Source organism: Gopherus flavomarginatus, chromosome 1, assembly GCF_025201925.1.
Source record: "Gopherus flavomarginatus isolate rGopFla2 chromosome 1, rGopFla2.mat.asm, whole genome shotgun sequence".
NCBI lineage: Eukaryota > Metazoa > Chordata > Testudines > Testudinidae > Gopherus > Gopherus flavomarginatus.
In genome coordinates, this window is record NC_066617.1 from 150,723,089 (window position 1) to 150,744,295 (window position 21,207).

Below are 21,207 nucleotides of genomic sequence, written 5' to 3' on the forward strand. Positions count from 1 at the left end.
ACAATGTCCAGTCCAAAATTTCAGCCTCCCCACCCCCCACTGCAAAAACACTATTTTAGGATCTAGACAGGAGGCTTCTGGTGCTAGGACACCTGACCAGACAGCTCAGTGTAGGGTGTAAGAGCTGCTGACTCTGAGAGTCCTGGGCTAAATCCACTCGCAGGTGGAAGTGTTTGATTTATTTGATGGATAATGAGCACCAACTACCAGAGGAGAAGCCCTGAGGGCCCACTGCCATTCCAGCTGCTGCTGGGCGGGGGCCCAGGGGGCATTCTGCTGCTCTGGCCACCCCAGGAGTGCTGCTGGGGGCCAAGCTGCAGCTGCTCCCACTGCCCTCGGAACAACTGGTCAAGTGGTCCCCAGGGCCAGCTGCATTGGCCGCTGCTTGGGCAGTCCTCAGAGCCAGCAGGTTGGGCAGCCCTGGAGTCAGCCACAATGGCCACTATAGAAATCACAGAGGTTGCAGGAAGTCACAGAATCCATCACTGCCACAACCTGCCACAACCTCCGTGACAGACACAGATCCCTTCCAATGAGACAAACCCCTCCCTGCTGTGACTGCAGTTCCTGGATGAGAAGAGTAGAAAAGAAAGCGAAGAGAGAAGGAAAAGGAGAGACTCCCTGTCACCTCTCTCCTGCCTTGTATTCTGTAACCCCATTTCACTGGGTTCCCTGTGCTGGTGCCATGGGGGTGACACGAGTTCTGGGGATTTGCGGGGAGGGGAAGGGGGCTCTTCACTTCTCAACATTTCACACAAATTTGTCTTCAGGCTGAAATTTCTCCTGTGGGTCCTCTCAGTCAGAGCTGTACCCCACCCCCTTTAGTGGGGGAGGGGGTAATTTTTAGTATTTTTATTTTGAAGCGTTTGGCTTAACTGTGATCTTCTCTTTCCCTAACTATATTGCAATTTGGAGTTTATTTTTATCTTGCCTCCCTTTTGTTCACGTCATTATAATTGTAACAGCAAAGGAATCTGCAGGAGCAAAAACTGACTCAAAACTTTATTTCCTCATCATGCAGGAACATCATACAAAGAGCTCACGCAGCTGGAATCATAACACAGAAGACCAGGGGATGGGAGATGCAGGTTTCCAAGAGTTCTGTCTTTCTCAGATGACGCATTCGAGCCCCTTGTGTGCCTCCATCCCATATGACCTGCTGAACTTTGGCACATTTAATGTCTCATTCTATGGATAATGTGATTGTAACACAATGTGACTGAAATTAAACCACTTCCAGATGAGGAAACAACAGAAGAGAAAATCCATCATGGCATTGGCTTGGAATCAAACCCAGATCAAATGCTTAGAAGGCACCTATGCACACCACTATACCACCAACACATCTGGCAGGAGTAGCTTTCCTGCAGGCTACGTGTGCTGGCAAAGGGGGTGACACATGACCATGGATTTAGTGGGTAGGGTGGATGGGCTGGAAGCTGCCTGACAGCTGGGAGCAGAGTTAGGATCCCAGAGTGACTGAAAGGGGGCAAAGGTGAAAACAGATCTCATTGGGAACTGGCCCTAGCCCCACCCCTAGGAGAGGGGAACTGAAGCTCCACTTCAATCATGCATTGCCTTTGAACCTTGTTTGCAGTGTTGTTGTATCCATATTGGTCCCAGGGGTCCTTTGGGGCACCTGGCATAGGTCACTTTCGGAAGACTGGACAGTGGGCTAGATAAACTGGTCTTACTCAGTGTGGCCGTTCTTACATTCTAACTGCTGTTTGTGGATGAGACGACCTTTCAGGCTACACAGAACTGAAGAAGTGTGCAGGGTTAGCTCCAAAGCTTGTCTCTTTCACCAACAGAGGTTGGTCCTCTACAAACTCTTACTCTCACCCGCCTTGTCTCTCTGATTCTGAAAAGTGCTTTCCCTCCACTCCCTTTGGAGAGAAGTTAATTTTTCCCTTTGGGAAACTATCAGGCTGAAGTAACTGTATTGATTGTGACACTAGAATCCAAGATTTAATATTATAAATAAATGAGTCTAAACCTGAGGTTCTGGTTTTCACATTGGTTTTCCTAACTCAGTTCCCAATGCTCTTCTAGAAAGGCCTCCAGGCTGCCTGCCCAGCCCAGCAAAAGTGGCAAGGAAAAAGCCCACAATGCTGCTCTTTCAGGTAGTTGAAGGCTGCTATCAACCCCACCTCACTCAGTCAGTCCCCAGTCTGTGGCAGTGCATGGGATTCTTCTATCCTATGTACAAGACTCTGCACTTCTCCTTGTTGAACCTCCTCAGATTTCTTTTGGCCCAATCCTCCAATTTGTCTAGGTCACTCTGGACCCAAACCCTGTCCTCCAGCGCTTGGATTCTTTACATGCTTTCACAGATAGAATGAAAATAAACTCTGTATGGCACAGACAAAACGTAACAGTTCTGCAGTGATGGAGAAGGAGGGAATTGCTGAGTCACCTCGTATCCTTCCAGTGTCACAGAGACTGAAATAACACTTTTTTTCCTGTCCCGTTCCTCTTTATTTAACTATAATCTGAAAAGTGCCCAATATAACTGCTCTTCAGCAAAACCCAGAGCAACATGAGGACAACTGGCAATGATACAATCTGTGTCACTGTGCTCTAACAATAACTTTGCAATAGGAGGAATGGTATAAATGTGATGCTCCATTTCCTGGGATTCAAATTACTCATGGGACAATTGTGCTGATAGAAAGGATCAATGGGTAAACCTCAAATCAGGGCGAACATCAAAAGGAAAAAAATGGGCCACTCCTCTAGACAAGCTGAGGGATAACGGTGCTGCAAACAGTTGAAGGAGCTTTAAAAGTTACTACGTGGGTGTGACGAACTAGGAATGTTCTTGTTTCCTCTGAATACTGTGTTGGTGCCTCAGTGTCCCCTATGCAGTTCTTAAGTATCTAGCAGAGCAAAGGGCCAGTGCACCTAAATGCCTGACACTCTGTCTCCTAGCAACTGATGGCCTGGGCCCCTTCTCTGCAAAGGTGCCAATTGAAGGTGTTGGAGACAAAGAGGTCAGGTGACCTCCTAGCCCGGGAAAGGAGCTGAGCAGAAGAGGAGGGGCTGGAGGGGGTTTTCAGTCTGGAGCAGGCTGGGGACAAGGACTGAAGTGCAGATGTGGGGGTCTGGCTCACTGACCCCCAGAATGTACCCAGCTGAGGGGTCCCGTTCGCTGTACCTTCAAGCTCTGTTTTAGACTGTGTTCCTGTCATCAAATAAACCTCTGTTTTACTGGCTGGCTGAGTCACGTCTGTCTGCAAAGTGGGGGTGCAGGACCCTGTGGCTTCCCCAGGACCCCGCTGGGGCGGTCTCACTGTGGGAAGTGCACGGAGGGGGAGAGGATGCCGAATGCTCTAAAGAGAGATCCAGGAGCTGAAGATGTGTGAGCTTCTAGCCCTGAAAATAGTCTGCTCCAAGGGAGTGGAGGCTCCCCAAAGTCCTGACTGGCTTTGTGGGGAGCAGTTCCAGACCATTGCCCAGGGACTCCGTGTGAATCAGGAAAAAATATTAAAGAAAAAAAGTATTGATAGCCTTAGAGGTTTTTATGGTGTTTATCTCCCTTGCAGATTCTCTGATTGCTAACATGGGCTGAGTGCCAAGAGAAGGTATTGCCACATTCACCGCATTCATAAGGCCTCTTCCTTGTGTGGATTTTCTGATGTTTAGAAAGGGCTGAGCTGCTAGTGAAGCATTTGCCACACTCATTGCATTTATAGGGCCTCTCCCCTGTATGAATTCTCTGATGAGTAATAAGGTTTGAGCTGCGATTGAAGGTTTTCCCACATTCACAGCATTCATAGGGCCTCTCCCTTGTGTGGATTCTCTGATGTTCAGAAAGGGCTGAGCTGTTAGTGAAGCATTTTCCACACTCATTGCATTTATAGGGCCTCTCACCTGTATGGATTTTCTGATGCCTAGAAAGATCTGAGCTGTTAATGAAGCATTTTCCACACTCAAGGCATTCATAGGGCTTCTCCCCTGTGTGGATTCTCTGATGTTGAGAAAGGCCTGATCTTTGAGTAAAGTTTTTCCCACACTCACTGCATTCATAGGACTTCTCCCCTGTGTGGAGTCTCTGATGTTCAGAAAGGCCTGATCTTTGAGTAAAGTTTTTCCCACACTCACTGCATTCATAGGGCCTCTCCCCAGTATGGATTCTCTGATGATTAATAAGGTTTGAGCTGTAATTGAAGGTTTTCCCGCACTCGCTGCATTTGTAGGGCCTCTCCCCTGTGTGGATTCTCTCATGGGTAATAAGATGCGAGCTGCGCTTGAAGGTTTTCCCACACTCACTGCATTCATAGGGTTTCTCACCTGTGTGGATTCTCTGATGCTTTATATGGGCTGAGGAGTCACATACGTTTTTCCCATCAGTGCATGTATTTTTTCTCTTTCCCATGAGGATTTCCTGCTGTGTTGTGGTTCCCTTGATGTCCTTCTGAGTTCCCCAACAGGAAATATATTTACCCACTTTCTCTCCTGGCTGGTTTCCGCACTCTCTTTCTGGTCTGTGCTGAATCTCACAGGGGTTTCCCTGCTCATGACTCCTGGACACATTCCTTTCCGATCTTTGTGATAATTCTCTGTGTTTATCCACTTGCTCAACATTTTCCTGTTGAGAATTCTGCTCCTCTTTCTCACATACCATTGTGTCACCTGCTGTGACAAGAGACAGAAACCTCAGACAGGCATGGAAAGGGGAAGGCCAAACCAAAACAAGTACTGGAGAGAGGTCAAATAAAAATCAGGAACTGAACTCCCTCAAACTCTTCCCCCAAATGTAGTGGTGGGATTTTAGGTTGGTATTTTATATAATTTGGAATGAAGGATAAAGAATAATTATGTAGCATGCATTACGTGTATTGGTGTATGATCTGATCATACACCAATATATGATCCTGCCAGCCACCCTTTTTGAGTAACAGTATGGGCCAACGGGCAGAGATACATCAGCCAGAATCTGTGTCTGGACTGATTTCAAGGCAGTAACAGACCTTTGAGGGTCACCAATTTGTTGCAGGTTTAGCATTTTAAAATAAGTAAAAGAATGCCATGGTGGTTTTCTTTTGAATTGCAATTTGATGTTCCTATTCAAAATGTTGTGTGTATATTAATTCTGTTTTGTGTGTGAATGAGGAATGTGTGTGTTAAGAGGTAAGTGTGAAGGCCATCGCTGAACCAGATGTATGAGGGAGGAACTGAAGAAAGACACAAGGGCGCCAGGAGGCTGCAACATGTCCCTATTGAAACGCCAGAGGAGGGCAGACTGATGATTCTAAAGATGAGACAGGCACCTATCAGTGGGGACAAGATAGCTGTAATCAAAACCAACATGGGACAACTCCCTGAGGAACTAGAAGAAAGAACAAGATAAAGGATGAGAAGGACAATTTAAGAAAACAAGCACTAGTCAAACAACAATTGATTACAACATGACAGTGCAAAACTCATTGGTCCCAAAGAAGGAAAATCTCTATATGATCAGGGTGCATTGCCATGAAACTTTGGGTTCATCCTGCCAAGACTTCCCCAGAACATCGTGTCATGACCAACAGAATCCAGCTCCTCCTACCCATGATCAACGTAGCTGGCCACTAGGTTGATCTGGACTCTGGACTGGTAACTATAACATCGACTGGCAGGACAGTATGTGTATGTGGTGTGTGACTGAATGCATATGCTAATTGTTGTATCTTCAATAAATGCAGTGTATTGCCTTTTCCCCTGAAAAAGATCCTGTGTGCTTCTTATAAGCATAACAGGGTAACCACAAGGTAGCTAGCTACCACATCTTGGAGGGACTGTTCAAATTAAGTGGTTCATCAAGACACACTTGGTTGACAGTTGATCATAGGAGAAGCCCATCTACACTGACTGGACTGTCATGGAAATGCGCTGTCTGGAATCTAGGTAATGGCTTCCTGCAATGACTGAGGGAAATGGGGCATGAACATGTGACTTGCCCATGTGACTCCGAACTCCATCCTGTTGCTCTAATTTTCCACAGTAAGAACCATGAGATGCCCTTCACACGGCAAAAGCTATAAAATGCTCTGGAAACACCTCCATTTTGTCTTCAATCCTGCTTCTTACCTCCAGAGGAACTTTGCTACAGACTGAAGCTCTGAGCAAAGGACTGAATGACCCATCCAAGCTGTAGATGTACTCCAGAGACTTGACATAAATCAGCAGTTTATTCCATCACTGCTACAAGCCTGAACCAAGAACTTTGCCATTATGGATGTAATTGAGTCCCTTAGCCAATTTTAACTCTCCCTTTTCTTTCTTTTTATGAATACACCTTTAGATATTAGATAGTAAAAGATTGGAACTGGCATGATTTTTGGGTGAGATTTAAGTTGTATATTCACCAGGGAGTGGCTGGCCCTTTGGGATCAGAAGAAACTATTATTTAATGACACTGGTTGTAAAGAACTACTCATCTCTGAATCCAGTGTTTCTGGTGGTGATATAAGAACTGGAATGCTTAAGAAAACTGCCTTTATGTTTTCTTGTTAGCCAGTGTAGTGAAACAGGAGTTTACTTTTGTGGCTGGTTTGATCTATCTTATAAAAGAACAGGAGTACTTGTGGCACCTAAGAGACGAACAAATTTATTTGAGCATAAGCTTTCGTAGGCTACAGCACACTTTATCGGATGCATGCTTATGCTCAAATAAATTTGTTAGTCTCTTAGGTGCCACAAGTACTCCTGTTCTTTTTGCGCATACAGACTAACACAGCTGCTACTCTGAAACTTATAAAAGAATATCCACCAGTTTTGGGTTGTTTGCCCTATTTCTCAGCAGTTCGTCCTGAATTTTGCATCCTCAGTTGTGACACACTAAGGCTCGGTGACAGGGTGCCAAGGGAAGGGGCTGGGTCATGGATTTACAGGGAGTTAGATGACCCAACCTTCATACAGTCTCCCTTGGGACCACCCTCTTTAGGGCATTGCTAAGGTGCATCAGGGAGTCAGCCACCTTTCAGGATGAGTATCACGCTAGTGTATTAAAAATGGCTGTGGAGACATTGTTTTGAGGTTAGGGCTCCGCCTGGCGTTCAGACCATTCAGCCCACCCACCCTCCTCAACCCTTGTCTTTAAAGCCCAAGCTACAACCCAACCAACAGCGCCTACACCATTATTTGTAGTGAGTCAGCATGGACTCTGGCTGAGACGCAGCTTCCAGACGCAGTGCAGACATACCCTTAATCGGCAACATGCTCACTTCAGCTTTTTCCAAGGGTGAACCTTGGTTCCCCTTAGAACCATAGAGTTAAAAGGACCACAAAGGTCATCTAGTCTAACCCCCTCCCTTTTGAAAACTCCAGTGAATAACCTTCCACCAAATCCCTAGGCGTCTGTTCCATTATCCTACGGTTCTTCCAGTTAGGAAGTTTTTCCTGAGATTTAATCTAAATCTGCTGTGCTGTAGTTTGAATCCACTGCCTCTTCTCCTGCCCTCTGTGACAAGAGAGAAGAACTGTTCCCCATCCTTTGTATGGCAGCCTGAAGTGGGGAAGACCACAGGTACCACAACCTGCCCGTTGGGCTACAGAGCCAGGAAAGCCATCCCCACCCCTCCGGAAGCTGAGGGGCGGGACAGGAAGCAGAAGGACAAAAGGAGGGGGACCTGCAGCTCAGTAGGGCTGGAGCTGTCAAGGGAGACAGACAATTATCACCCACTGCCGGAGCGGGACACCGAGGACCTGCTGGGGCAGCAACCAGAGGACTGGCCAGAGCTCCCAGGGTCACCAGCCAGCCGAGATGCCAACGAGCTGATGGGGCTGCCACAGACACCGACCCTGGGGAAATGGAGGCCAGAGGTACCGAACCCTGGGGATAGTAGGAAGTAGCCCAGGAAAACTAGACCATCGTCTGGCTGAGTGTTGGCCTGACACTAAGTAAGGGTGTTGTGGGCGGATCCCCCTTGATCCAGTGGTGGATTACACTGCCACTGTTAGGGCCTGGGACTGGGACCCAGCGGAGTCAGGTGGGCCAGGGTCCCCCTACCTCCTGCCATCCCACCTTCGGCCAGGAGGCCTGTGGTGGTCGACTGTTCACCAAGCTAGGACGCTAGACTGTATGGTGCTTGCCCTGGGCAAAGCCCCTAATTGTTTGCTGCTCCACCCTGCCTGAGGGCCTGGGCTTGGAGACTTTGCAGCTCTGCCCTGAGACAGACCAGGAGGGACGGCCACACATGCTCACACAGCCTTTTGAGTATTTGAAAACTACTGTCATATCCCCCTCCATTAACTCTTTTTTCCAAAGTAAACACATCGAGTTCCATCAGCCTTTCCTCACTGGTTTGTGTTCCACCCTTTGATCATCTTTGTCACTTGCCTCTGGATTCTTTCCAGTTTCTCTACATCCTGTCTAGTCACTGGTGACCAAAACTGGACCCAGGAGTAGCTCTGAGGCCTAACCAGTGCCCAGTGGAGCAGTACTATCACCACCTGTGATTTGCATGCTATGCTTCTGTTAATGCATTTGCTTCTTTTTGCAGCATCATCACACTGTTGACCTTGTGTTGAGGTTGTGATCCATCACAACTCCCAGATCCTTCTCAACGGTGCTGCTGCCATGCCAGTTATCCCCCAGTCAGTATTTGTGCGTTGGGCTTTTCTTCCCCAACTGTAGCACCTTACATTTGTCTTTGTTCAATTTCATTGGTGTCTATAGCCCAGTTTGCCAATTTATTACGATCCCTTTGAAGTTTTGCTCTAGCCTCCAAAGTGTTGACAACCCCCCCAAGCTTTGTGTCATCTGCAAATTTGATCAGTATGTTCTCTATTCTTACCTCCAGGTCGTTAATGAAGATGTTAAATAGCAACAGACACAAAACAGATCCCTGTGAAACCCAATTTGAGAAATCCCTCCAATCTGACATCATTCCAATAATAGTTATTCTTTGCTTGCGGTTGTGTAACCAATTATATATCCACTTAATGGGAGTTCTGTTGAGCCTGCATTTCTCCAGCTTACTCATGGGACTGTGTCAAAAGCCTTTTTGAAGTCCAGGTCTATTTTAGCCACCAAACCAGTTACCCTATCAAAGAAGGATATCAGGCTGGTTTGTCATGCTATGTTCTTAGTAAATCCACGCTTGCTGCTATCGATTACCCCTTCATCCTCTGGGTGTTTGCAAATTGAATGTTTTATACATTGCTCTAGTAGCTTCCCTGGTACTGAGGTCAGGCTGACTAGGCTCCAGCTGCTCCTTTTTCTCCTTTGTAAAGATGGGCACTATGGTTAACCCTTCTCCAGTCTTCTGGGACCTCTTCTGTCATCTGAGTTTGCAAATATTGCCAGAGATTTCATCAGCTAGTTCTGGGCTGAACAGCAAGAAAGGAGGTGGGGGGCTGGTTTGGGGGATTAAGAGCTCTGTGATCAACATTTCAGCTGTTGAGCTTGAGCTGATGGCTAGCCATCCATGAGGAGTCATCAGAGGGAGGCAGAGATTTCAGTTTGGACAGAAGGAGACAGGTCTGGAGTAGAGCGGTAGATCTGTGATTCATCAGCATATGGACAGTAGCTGAATTTGTGTTTGGGGGTGAGATTTCCTAGAGATAAAGTGCAGAGGAAGTGACCAAGGACTGAGCCCCGTAGAACCCCCACAGAAAAGTGGAGTGGAGGTGAGGACGATCTTCCTAAGGACACACACTGAAGAAGCAGTTACAGAAGTAGGAGGAGAACCAGGAAGCAGACAAGATGTCAAGACGATGACCACAGTCAGTGGTATTAAAGGTGGCTGACGGGTAAAGAAGAATAAGAGTGGAGCACTGGTTCTGAGCTTTGCTTAGGGAGAGGTCATTAGAGACTATGGCAAAAGCATTCTCAGTGGAGGGCCCCAAATATCTGCCTCTCTGAAACCTTCCCTTCCCATTGCCACCAGATCCTTCCTGCTCCTTGGAGCAACCACTCCCCACCACCTTCCCACTATCCTCAATCTTTACCACTTCCAAGGATCCCTGATCTCCTACCTAATCCTCCCCCTCCAACAGCACCACTGCTGGGACCTCCACCCCTTTTCTCCATTCCCAGGCTCCCACTCCCCTAAACCACCACACTCCCTGTTCCCAGGAGATTCGGTCTCTGATTCCTCACCTCCTGTTCCTTCCATGGCACCCATCCCTCCCTGATTCCCTCTAGACTTCCACATACCTATCCCTTTCCTCCCACTACACTCAGCCTTCCCTACCTTGTGGCACCCCACAAGCACTAGCTCCCCCATCATCTTCTCCCCTCCCATATTCCCTGCACTGGGTCAGCTGCAGCTGTAACTGGATGGTGGAGGGAGTAGTTGGAGTAGCTTGGCAGAGCTGTGACTGTGATATCAAGGGAGTTGCATGTGAACCCTGAGGGACCTAGTCTGCCCCATTTCAATGCTCTCAATGGGCTGTTGCTGAGACAGGGCAGAGCAGAGGTGGCATTGTGGGGAAGGTGTGAACCTTAACTCTTCATTTCCCCTTCTAAGAACCGAAGGGACAGGAATCCTTACCCAGCGAGGTCACAATCTCATAGTTCTCCTGCATGACGTCTCTGTAGAGGGCTCTTTGACGGGGGTCCAGCAGAGCCCACTCTTCCCTGGTGAAATACACAGCCACCTCCTCGAAGGGCACCGGCCCCTGAAAGAGCAAGAGCCCAACACTCACAACCTGCTGCCCCACTCACAATCCCACTATTCATGTGGGAGAGGAGCCAATTAAATGGAAGCTTTGGCAGGCTCACAGTCAGCAGAGTCCCACCCCCACCCTGTTCAGAGCAGCCAGGAGGCAAAACAGGAGGGGAGATAGAGATCCCCTCCCCTCCCAGCAGACGGGGGGAAGGGTCTTCTCATTCGTCACACACCTACAAGCCAGAGGCTGATGCGGGGGATGGGTCCCCCAGCAGGCTCCAGGGTTGGCTCCCCAGTAGGAATCCCAACAGGCTTCCCATTGCCGGCAGCTGGAAAGAAGGGGAGGGATTATCTACTCTACGCCCCACTGGTGGGTAACCTCCCACCCCCTCCTTCAAATCTCCTAGCAGCCTCTGGCCAGTAGGTTCATGTTCTTGCACTGGGAATCTGATACATTTCCCCAGCCCTGTCCAGTGTTCCCCCACCCCCAACACAACCCTATTCCACAAATAGGGTAATTTCCTCCCCTAAACCTCATGAGTCTGTTCCCAGAATCCAGGACTTGGGTTAAACGATTCCCAGCAAGTTTGTCACATGCCTTGTCCCCCTCCCTTTCTCCACCCTGGGTATTTCCTGCCCCCATCCCACCTCCACACTGAGCTCCCCAAAAGATCTCAGGCCCTCAGTATTTCCTGCCCCTTTCCCCCCAGCAGGAACCCACTAGCAACCCCGCAATAATCCCTACCTGGACTAGCTCCACTACAGCCAGTTCCCTTCCCTGTCCCGTGGGAGGCTGGGACAATCTGGAGCCAAAGGTGGGTGTTACTGTGCCGCCTGTCAGGGTGAGAAAGGTGACAGGGAAGATTTCAGTAGTTAGTTCCTGTCACATCATGATTTTCCCTGGCCTTTTCCCTGGACAAGATGTTTCTGACTCACATGCTGGGAAAATATTCTACCACTTTATCACAGCCCAGACCCAGCCCTTCCCACCAGCACTAAACCCACTGTGCTAGTTTTAAAACCCTGAGGGCAACTCCCCCAATGGTGGGGACCAGGCGGAGGCAGGAATAGGACAAAGTCTGCCCTGCTGGCACGGGAAATAAAATGAAGTTTGCTGGTGATATTAAGATGGAAGACAGAGACAAACAGTGGAACATTAAGTGAGGCTCCCTTCCATTTTATGTGTTATGTTCCTCACCCTCATGCTTCAGGGTTTCAGCCACTACTGGTAGGGGTCAGGAAGGGATTCCTCTCCCACCCCCACCCTCCCACAATGTATTTTGAGAGGGTTTATTTAATCTCCTTCCTCTGAAACTTCAGGAATGGCTAGAGAAGACGACAGGATATTGGGTAGGCTGGATCAGGGTTGTGAAGTGGCACTGATCATTCAGTCTCTTTCTCTCTCTCTAAGGGGCTTGGCTGGCTGGTTCTTGCTCCCATACTCAGGGTCTAACTGACACTATAGGTGAGATGGGGAAAGAATTTCCCTCCCAGGTCAGGTCGTCAGTGACCTGTGGAGGGAGTTTCATCTTCCTCTGCAGCGTGGGGTGTGGGGAACTCACTAGGATTACCCAGAAATATCTCACTGAACCATTTACCTGCCACTGCAGGGGTCTGGGGCATTGGTGCACCTCAGTCCCTCCTTTTCTCTGCCTGGGGCATGTAAGAGTCTAGTCTCCTGGGGGCTGCAAGACTTTGGTCTCACTCCAGCTGTTGGGTTTAGTGGACGGGTGCTGGGAGGTGTTGGCAGCCAGTGCTAGACAGGAGGTCAGACCAGATGATCCAGTGGGTCCCTTCTGGCCTTACACTTTATGACTCTATGACTGGATGTGGGCAGGTTTGGGAGCTTGTGACCTCCGCTCCCCACCCTCACTTATTTCTCCTTCATTTTCTGACTTCTGTTTCCCCCTCTCTCCTCTCTCTGCCTGGAAGACTTAGTGACCAACGATCCCTGGGTTCCTTTACTCTCCTGCGATCGCTGACAGCAATGAATGCCGGTTTGGATCCAAATTTTCTGCCTCGTCCCCATCTCTACTAACCACTGCAGGGGTTTCAGTCTCACTGGCTAGGATACAGGCAATGAAAGGGTTACTGCGCACAGCTGCAAACTGCCTAATTTCACAGCTCAAATAAGTAAACAAGTACCACTTATTGGCAGTCAATTTTTTTCTGACCGCTGTACATTTATTTAAAAAGTAAGAATACAACATGCATCCGTGCTGAGTCTATTTATAACTTGTATATTTCAAGAGGCTGGCAGAGAACACTTGTCCACAATGAACAGGGGAGTGCAGGAGTGGGGAAGTGAGATTTTCTTTGCTTTAGTTCATAATGAAACACTCAACATCTCACAGCCTTCTGACTGCCTTTCCTGAGCCCCCGTGGGTCACAAACCACCAGCTGAGAAACACCAGCCTAGATCATTCTTTTGTATCGGCATTGACTACGCATGGGAAGAGAGTGCTACATGGTACGCGGACAAAGCATGAATGAGCCAAGAGCAATGGCATATATGGACCAATCCTGGGAACTGTTAATTCCAATAACACCCACATTTTGAACTCTCTGCCTTACTTCACTGTAAAAATGAGACAAAATTTCATAAGATCTTACAATACCCTCTAGCAACAAGTTGATGAAAAGTAGGTTAAATTCTTTTCAGCCATGAAGGCCATGCACAGGTGAAAGACGACCAACGACAGAAAATTCAATTAGTCCAAACAAGAGGGGCTAATGATGTCGTTCAGGGCCAGCATTAAGCTCTATGTTTGGTGAACAAGAAAACGTGGAAACAAAGTTACCCAGGCCAAACTTGGCCTTAGGGACATGGATTAAATTAGTAAACAAAATAATAAAAAATTAACTATGCCACCCACTTTAATTCCTTTTAGGACTTTTAAAAAGAGATTGGGGGGCGGGGGGAGAAAATCATCTCCCACCTCACTCCTGACATGGCAACACTGCTACATTTCCTTTCTGAAAGGCTTTGTTTTCATTATATTTTAACTTGTGTTCCCTCCTCTTTCCCCTCATGATGCATGATCATTAATTTGCACTTCATTTTGACCATAGTTTCTCAGAAAGGCTGTAAGGGCTTGTCAGTTAAAATATGCTCCAAAAAGACCCACTGCTCCCAAGATTAGTGACTTTCTTTAAAGTCTCTCAGTGCTTGTACGTTAAACTAGTTTTCTAAAAAGAGCCCTCTTTTTAAGAGCAGGATTAGTAATGAAACTTACCCTGTTTCCCACAAGCCACTGCCTCTGTGCCTTTACTCTCCAATGCTACACCTTCAAATAATTCTGCTGAGGATGTTTCCCAGAAATTAATCATCATCGGGATGGCTAGGAATGTATTGGGAGAAAAAAAAAATTAAGATTCTATCTTAAATGAATAAAATCATTCCAAGAACTATAAATGTATTTAAGGTATAATGAAAGCATAAAAAAGAAGTTTAGAACAAAAAGTTAATTAAAAGAACCAAACAAATGTTGCATTCTTAAGAAGTGCAGGTTATGCAAAAATATATATATATATATATTGAACTGCTGTTTTAACCAAATTAGATGATAACAGCTGTTTTATTTATTTAAAGTGTAAAAATCAGCTACAACCTGTGTCACAAGAAGTAAATAGTGTACTAAAATAATTATAAGTTAAAAATGTGAATACATTACCAATTTAAAAAGTTACAACAAAAAAAGTCTCTATATTTTTTTAAAAAGCCAAAACACTAACTATACTAACAAACTTACAAACAAATATGTTTAAAAAAAAAGCTCAGCCTTTGTATTTTTTTTTTTAAAAAGTATCAAGCAGCCACCCAAACACAGGAAAAGTTGTCAAAGACCTTAGTGGTCTTTACAAAAATGTTTTAAAATCAGATTATGCAAACTTAATTAAAAACACTATTAATATTACTGCAATTAAAACCGCAAAATAAAATTCTTAAAATGAATGTAGTCATTATAAAATGCAATAATTAAAGAAAACAAAGCAAAAAAAAATTAATGAGTACTAAAAAACCTGCAAAACACTCTAAATGCTTACGTGACATTGATGAGCTAAAATATCTGAGAGACAATCAGTTGAAAATATAGTGGTGCAAGAACAAAGTAACATCACTTCCCATTGTTACATAGCTTCCAGGTGCTGGAGGCTGCGATTCCCTGTCATTAACACGGTTATTGGTCTGAAATCTCCCCATGGCCAGTCAGAGACAGACACGTACCTGTGTTGCTCCCCAGCCCCCGTCGCAGCATCTCTAGGGGAAGGAGAATATGGGAGAGGTGAGAATTCAGGCCCTTGCATTCATGGAGAAATCCTCATTGCTTATTAATGGAACTGCTGTTAACTACGAGATAGTGACAGACATCAGAGGCCGATAACGCAGCCGCTGCAGACAGAGCCAGCCCCACAGAGCTGCTCCATGGGGAAGGGCGACTCGCTGAGCTGGGCTGTGAGATGGAGCCGAGGATCAGTGACACCACTAGAGTCCCTGACTCCTCCCCAGGGCGAGGGTCACTCTAACCAGAGGAGACGCCACCCACAGACTCCAACTCACCTTTGAATCCCAGCAGCACCTCCTGCAGCATGGCACTTTTCAGAGAGAAATCGCTGAGTCTCTTCTCCAGCTCCGCAAATGATGACTCTGGCTTCTGAAACATCCTGTCCTCCCAGCTGGGGAAAGGAGGGGTGAGAAATAGGCCTGAGCCCCAGACCCTGAGCCCAGCAACCCCCAACCTCCAGGAAACCTGGATCTGAGCTTTGTAGCCTGAGATGGTTGTTGTCATGTTGAGTCACCTCAGCCCTGTGCTCCCCAGAGAGACGGGAAGTGGGGAGACACTAGAGCAAGGAACGGAGACATTGTTCAGGAGCTTTCTCAGGGACGCTCTGGTTCTGTGGGGGGCAGAGCCACCCCCTATGCTGGTTTACTGCAGTAACAAGGGGCACCAGCACTGGGATTATGTGGAAAGGGAGGAGACACAGACCAAAGAGTGGGCAGGTCCTACATGCTGACAGTGGTCACAGAGAGAGCTCAGGGCTCCAGCAGAGAATGAACATGGACCCTTAAACACCAAAACCCTCAAGCCCTTCAGCTGAAGCAGTAACCCTGGGGTGTCCAGCTCATTTGGCAGAGAGGGCCAGATTGCCCTGTCCATTAAGGTCAGTGGGCCAGGGCATCAGGTTAGGACTCTGTGCCCTGTGCTCCATTCACAGCAGAACACTCACTGCTCTCCATGGGACACCCACGTACAAGGAACAAGGGGAGAATCTGCCCTTCGCAACAGAAATAAAATTTTAGTTCTTCGTATTTTGCCAAGTCTTTGTCTGTCACACTCAGTGTCACTCAGGAGGAAAACAGCCCCTTCCCGGACACCCTGTAGGGCCCTGCTCGTTCTTCCCTCTGTTTCCCTGCCTTTCCCACCCTCCTTTCTCCATTTCTCTCTTGCTTCCTTGTCTTTGTGTCTCTCCTCTGTTCTTCCCTCCCTACAGCAACACGCTATTCCCACCCCACAAAGGCTTCACTCCTGCCCTCTCCCTGTTCCACCTGCTCAAGTGATCAGCCAGGAAATGTTGAATGTTGACATCAAAGTGTTGCTATTTCAGTTGACACCCCGGTGACATTAACAGGGGACAGGAGAGTTCACGCTCTCTGAGCTACGGCTTCAGGCTGCTGGCAGCCCCAGCAAGGCAACACTGTCTCCGTTTACATTGGGGAGGTGTTGAGGGCCAACAACTCACTTTAACAAACACGAAAGCTGAGATTCTGCACCCTCGGAATACATGACGTGGCCACATCAGTCCAGGAGACAGGCCTGGTCTGTCCCATCGGCCCTGTGTCTAGCAGCCCTGCTGTGACCTCGTTAGGGATCAGAGAGTAACCGGCTCTTCTCCTACCTGAGTCGGCCACTAGGGGAGTCAGAATCACATGCTCCAAGGGCAGGGGGCAGCTTCCTATTCAGCGCAGTTATCAAACCTAACGGCCCATGAGAGGAGCGAAATGGAGCTCAGGACTTACCTGCCTCCAGTGCTCCCAGCATCCTAAAGATGGAGAGAAAGAGGAGGCCGTCAGGGGGAGTGTCCCTGGGTGGGGAGGCCTCCTGCTCTGCAGGGGTCACCACTGAGGCCTCGGGCAGTAGGGGAATTTCAGGTTACATTCCCAGAGCAGCTGCCCCCCACCAGGGACTTTCCCCTATGCAGGCCCAGCAATCCCTGCGGGCAGGCTGCCACTGTGGAAATCTTCTCCCTGGGCACTTTACAGGCAGAAGATATTTCTCTGCATTGAGAATCAAATTCTGCCCAATGCTGAGACACCCAGAAGGCCCCTGGCCCCACTAAACCCATTAACCTGCACTGAGAGAGGCTGTGGGCCTGGCTCAGGACCTCAGCATGGTGGGGGAGGGGATTTCACCCTCCAAGTGCAAATGCAGAGAGTCATTTCCAAGAGAGAAGGTCTTGGGGCTGCAGCATCCAGGACTCCCAGGGCCCATCCCTGGCACCGCTGCCAGATTCACTGTGTGACCTTGGGCAGGGCTCTGCCCCTCCCTCTGCCTCACTTTCCCCATTTGTCCCAGAGGGATAATGCCCCTGATCCCACTCTGTAAAGTGCTTTGGGGTCCAGGGCTCAGAAGCACCTATAGAAACGCTGTGCATGATCATTGCAATGACAGCCTGACCTGCAGGGGTTGGCTCAGCGGCTGCTGCCCCTTCTCTCCTCCCCTCTCACTGAGCAGGGAAATCTCCCAGGACAGGCTGCAGATGCCCTCATCTCGTCTCTGGACAATGGCTCTCTCTAGCTCTTCCAGCCGGGACAGCAGCCGCTGCTTCTGCTCCTCCAGAAACCCTCGCAGCTCCTGCCACTCCCAGACGATCTTCTGCCTCTCGGCTGCCGTCTGTTTCTACAACAGGGAGAGGGCGGCTCAGTAACAGGGGAACATAGAACATAAGAACGGCTAGACTGGGTCAGACCAAAGGTCCATCTAGCCCAGTACCCTGTCTTCTGACAGTGGCCAATGCCAGGTGCCCCAGAGGGAATGAAGAGAACAGGGAATCATCAAGTGATCCATCCCCTGCCGCCCATTCCCAGCTTCTGGCAAACAGAAGCTAGGGACACCATCCCTGCCCATCCTGGCTTATAGCCACTAGTTCTTTTTTGAACTCTTTTAATGTCTTGGCCTTCACAACATCCTCTGGCAAGGGGGTCCACAAGCTGACTGTTTGTTGTGTGAAGAAATACTTCCTTTTGTTTGTTTTAAATCTGCTGCCTATTCATTTCACTGGGTGACTCCTAGTTCTTGTGTTATGAGGAGTAAATAACACTTCCTTATTTACTTTCGCCACATAAGTCATGATTTTATAGACCTCTACCACACCCCCTACCCCTACCCCGCTTTAGTAGTCTCTTTTCCAAGCTGAACAGTCTCAGGCTTTGTCTACACTGGCACTTCTCTCTTGCTGACAAACAGTAGCGACACTGTGTGCCTGTTAGCAGCACAGCTGTAGCAGCAGAGCCGTGTCGCTAAAAGCTGCGGCGTGTAGCCATAGCCTCAGTCTTATTAATCTCTCCTCATACGGAAGCTGTTCTGCACCCTTCTTCATTTTTTTTGGCCTTCTCTATGCCTTTTCCAATTCCAATGGGTTTTTTGTTTGTTTGTTTGTTTTTTGAGATGAGGTGACCAGATCTGTATACAGTATTCAAGGTGTGGAGGTACCATGGATTTATATAGAGACAATAGGATATTTTCTGTTTTATTGTCTATCCCTTTCCTAATGATTCCCTACATTGTTTGCTTTTTTGACTGCCGCTGCACAGTGAGTGGATGTTTCCAGACAACTATCCACAGTGACTCCAAAATCTCTTTCTTGAGTGGTAACAGCTAATTTAGACCTCATCATTTTATGTCCATTTGATATTATCTTTTCCGATGTGCATTAGTTTGCATTTATCAACACTGAAATTCATCTGCTCGGTAACTAGGGAAAATCATAAATGCACCCGGGGGCAGGTGGCAGAGTTATTTACTAGAACACAAGATCTCTTGCAGTGAGTGATGGGAAGTTCATTTAATCCAGGAAGGGAGCTGGGATCAGGGCCGGGGTGAACTGTACATCACCAGCAGGAGGGATACTTCTCCCCGAAACCTCATCAACTTGCACTGAGCTAAATCCTCCATCTCTGCAGCCCACATTTCATCTCCTTCCTCCACATCCCCCTCAGGAGCTAGAAAGGATCCCTGTGGGCAGGGGCTCTGGGCTAACACAGACTGACCCTCTCCTGCCCAGCAGCCTCCTGCATCCTAAGGGCATTATGTAACCCCTGTGTCTGACCTTGCCATCTCCCTGGGCTCCAGTGCAGAAGGGTCCCTGGCTGAGGCGGGCAGGGTGGGCCCTGCATTCACCAGGTCATTTTTATGCCAGGCAAACCTAAGTGACAGGGGGCTCTGGGCACCTACCAGCAGCTCTTTGCTTTGCCGCTCCTCCTCGGTTGCTTCTCTCTCTTTCCCCAGAGGGGCCAGATGCTTTTGTGGTACCTCCTGAAAGAAGCAGGGGAGGGAGGATTAGAAACTGCTGCAAACCTCCCAGCTGCCAGATTTCAGGGTCCGTCCGCGGTCCCTGGGACTCAGACTGAGAAGAGCTGGTGAAACAGGGAACAGCTTTTCCAGAGGAAACGCAGGGCTCCAAGCTGCAGTGTCAGGGGTGCAGCCCAACCCCCAGCTCCCCAGGGCCTCACCCACATCCCAAGCAGCCAGCTTCAGACACTCTCCCACTTTCCCAGCTCCAGCCCCCAAAGCTCCCGCAGGGCCAGATCTGAACATGGAGCCCCCCCAAACATCCCCAATCCCCAGCCCTGACCCCCCACCCCCCAAACTCCCAGCTCCCAACCGCCCCACAGTCCCCCCCAGCCCTGATCCCCACCACACCACAAACTCCCAGAACCCCACAGTCCTCCCCCCCCCCCGCCCCGCTCTGACATCCCAGATCCCGCCCCTCCCCCGGCTCCCCCCGCTCCCGGGCCCGGCCTGGGCTCCGAGCTCTGCAGCCGAGCCGCGCTCTGGGCCCCTCCTGCAGCTCCCGGCCCAGCCGCTCCAGGGCTTCGCCGCCCCGGCCCCGCAGCAGGGGCTGCTTCGCCCCGCCCGGGACACTCGCTCCCCGCAGCCCCGCTCCGGCCGCGGGGAGCGATGGGACCTCCCCCCGCCCCCGGGCAGGGGGCGAACCAGGCAGCCGGGCCCGCCCCTCCCAGCAGGAGCGTGTCCGCCCCACGCGTGTCCCCGCCCCCCGGGCCCGGGCCCTGGCCGCCCCGCGCTGCCCCCCGGCCCCACCGCGCTGCCCCGCCGGCTGCAGGGCTGGAGCAGCCTCCGCGCTGCGCTCCCGATCCCGGCCATGGCCTCGCTGCTGCACACAGGGGTTGGGGCCGGACCGGGAGAGCAGGAAGGGGCGGCTCCTCCCCGGGCCTGGCCCTGCCCCCCGGGCTCCTCGCAGGGGGGTTGGGACACGAAGGGAAGCAGGGACCCGCCTCAGCCCGGAGGAGGCAGGAGAGGAGCTGGGTCTCCCCAGGAGAAAAGCAGGGGCAGGGGCTGGTGCTGCTGAACCATGGGACCAAGGAGCCCCCGGCTGAGAATGCAGCGAGCACGTGTCAAGTCAGGGCTGGAGATGGGACCCAGCACGTGTCAATCACCTGCCTCTAAAGCGTCTAAATCCCCTGCGCACAGCTCGCCAGGGCACAGCTTGGGAGCTGCACTGGGAATACATCCTGCAGGAAGCCCCACCCCATCCCCCTACAGCAGAGTGGTGCAGCAGCAGCCTGCTGAGTCCATAACCCAGAGGTCAATCCTGTGCTAGCTTGGGTTTTATTCTAGCCCTGGAAATAATCCAGCTGTCTGCCTGTGTTCTGCAGAGAAAACAAGAACAAATCCTCTCCCTGTTCACCCTTCCATGGTCTTAAGGAAGGAATAAAGCCCCAGCAGAGCCCTGTCCCACAGAGTCCCATCCTGGAAGGCGAGAGATGGACAGTGACTAGGGCTCCAGATCAGGGTTGCCAGGTTTATAGAACTTTTGGTGATGCCCAGAATGGGTCCAAGTCCTGCCCCTTCCCCTCCCCCCCCACCTTTGCCTAAGGCTCTCGGAGGGAGTTTGGGTACATAAGGTGCAGGTTCTGGGATGGGCAGGGGAGGTTGTGGCAGACTCTGGGAGGGAATTTTGGTGCAGAAGGGGGTGCATGCTCTGGGAGGGAATCTGGGTGCGTGAGGTGCAGGCTCTGGGCTGGGGCAGAGGGTTGGGGAACAGGGGAGGCAGGGGGCAGACCCCGGGAGGGAGTTTTGGTGTGGGCTCTGGGCTGAGGCAGGGGATTGCGGTGCAGTGGGGGCAGTGGCAGGCTCTGGGAGGGAGTTTGGGTGCGTGCAGGATCTAGGCTGGGGCAGAGTGTTGAGGTGCGGCACTTCTCTTGGGCAGCTCCTGAAAGTGACCCGCACCCACATCTGGCAGCAACTTCTACCCGGAGGAGGCTGGAGGTGATCTCCTGAGGTCACTGTCCACAGGCACCACCCCTGCAGCTCCCATTGCTGCAGTTCCAATGGCAGAGTTGGCACTTGGGGCAGGGGCAGCATGTGAG

At 49.9% G+C, this 21,207-nt stretch overlaps 1 protein-coding gene across 2 annotated transcripts; it reads right to left on the bottom strand.

Moving 5' to 3' along the window:
• Nucleotides 1-984: 984 nt before the first annotated feature.
• On the bottom strand, nt 985-19,998 carry LOC127046523 (zinc finger protein 3-like). Of its 2 annotated transcripts, none has more exons than XM_050943688.1 (10): nt 19,919-19,998; nt 19,052-19,132; nt 17,276-17,497; nt 16,618-16,640; nt 15,160-15,275; nt 14,827-14,859; nt 13,835-13,939; nt 11,344-11,432; nt 10,482-10,608; nt 985-4,635 (listed from the first exon to the last, which is right to left on the bottom strand). In XM_050943688.1, exons 1-10 carry the CDS (start codon nt 19,979-19,981, stop codon nt 3,512-3,514), a joined length of 1,983 nt encoding a protein of 660 aa, XP_050799645.1. In that variant the 5' UTR covers nt 19,982-19,998; the 3' UTR covers nt 985-3,511. The 2 variants fall into 2 exon arrangements, with proteins under 2 accessions (XP_050799645.1, XP_050799638.1); XM_050943681.1 differs by having other exon boundaries at nt 985-4,638.
• Nucleotides 19,999-21,207: the final 1,209 nt, after the last annotated feature.

Bases quoted from the DNA above. Each gene is read 5' to 3' on its own strand.
- LOC127046523 (XM_050943681.1), bottom strand. From the start codon at position 19,981: ATGGCCGGGATCGGGAGCGCAGCGCGGAGGCTGCTCCAGCCCTGCAGC. The intron at 16,641-17,275 runs GTCAGGCTGTCA...CTCCATCTTTAG, and splicing joins CGCTGAGCCAACCCCTGCAG to GATGCTGGGAGCACTGGAGG. The intron at 15,276-16,617 runs GTAAGTCCTGAG...TCCTTTCCCCAG, and splicing joins GCTGGGAGCACTGGAGGCAG to CTGGGAGGACAGGATGTTTC.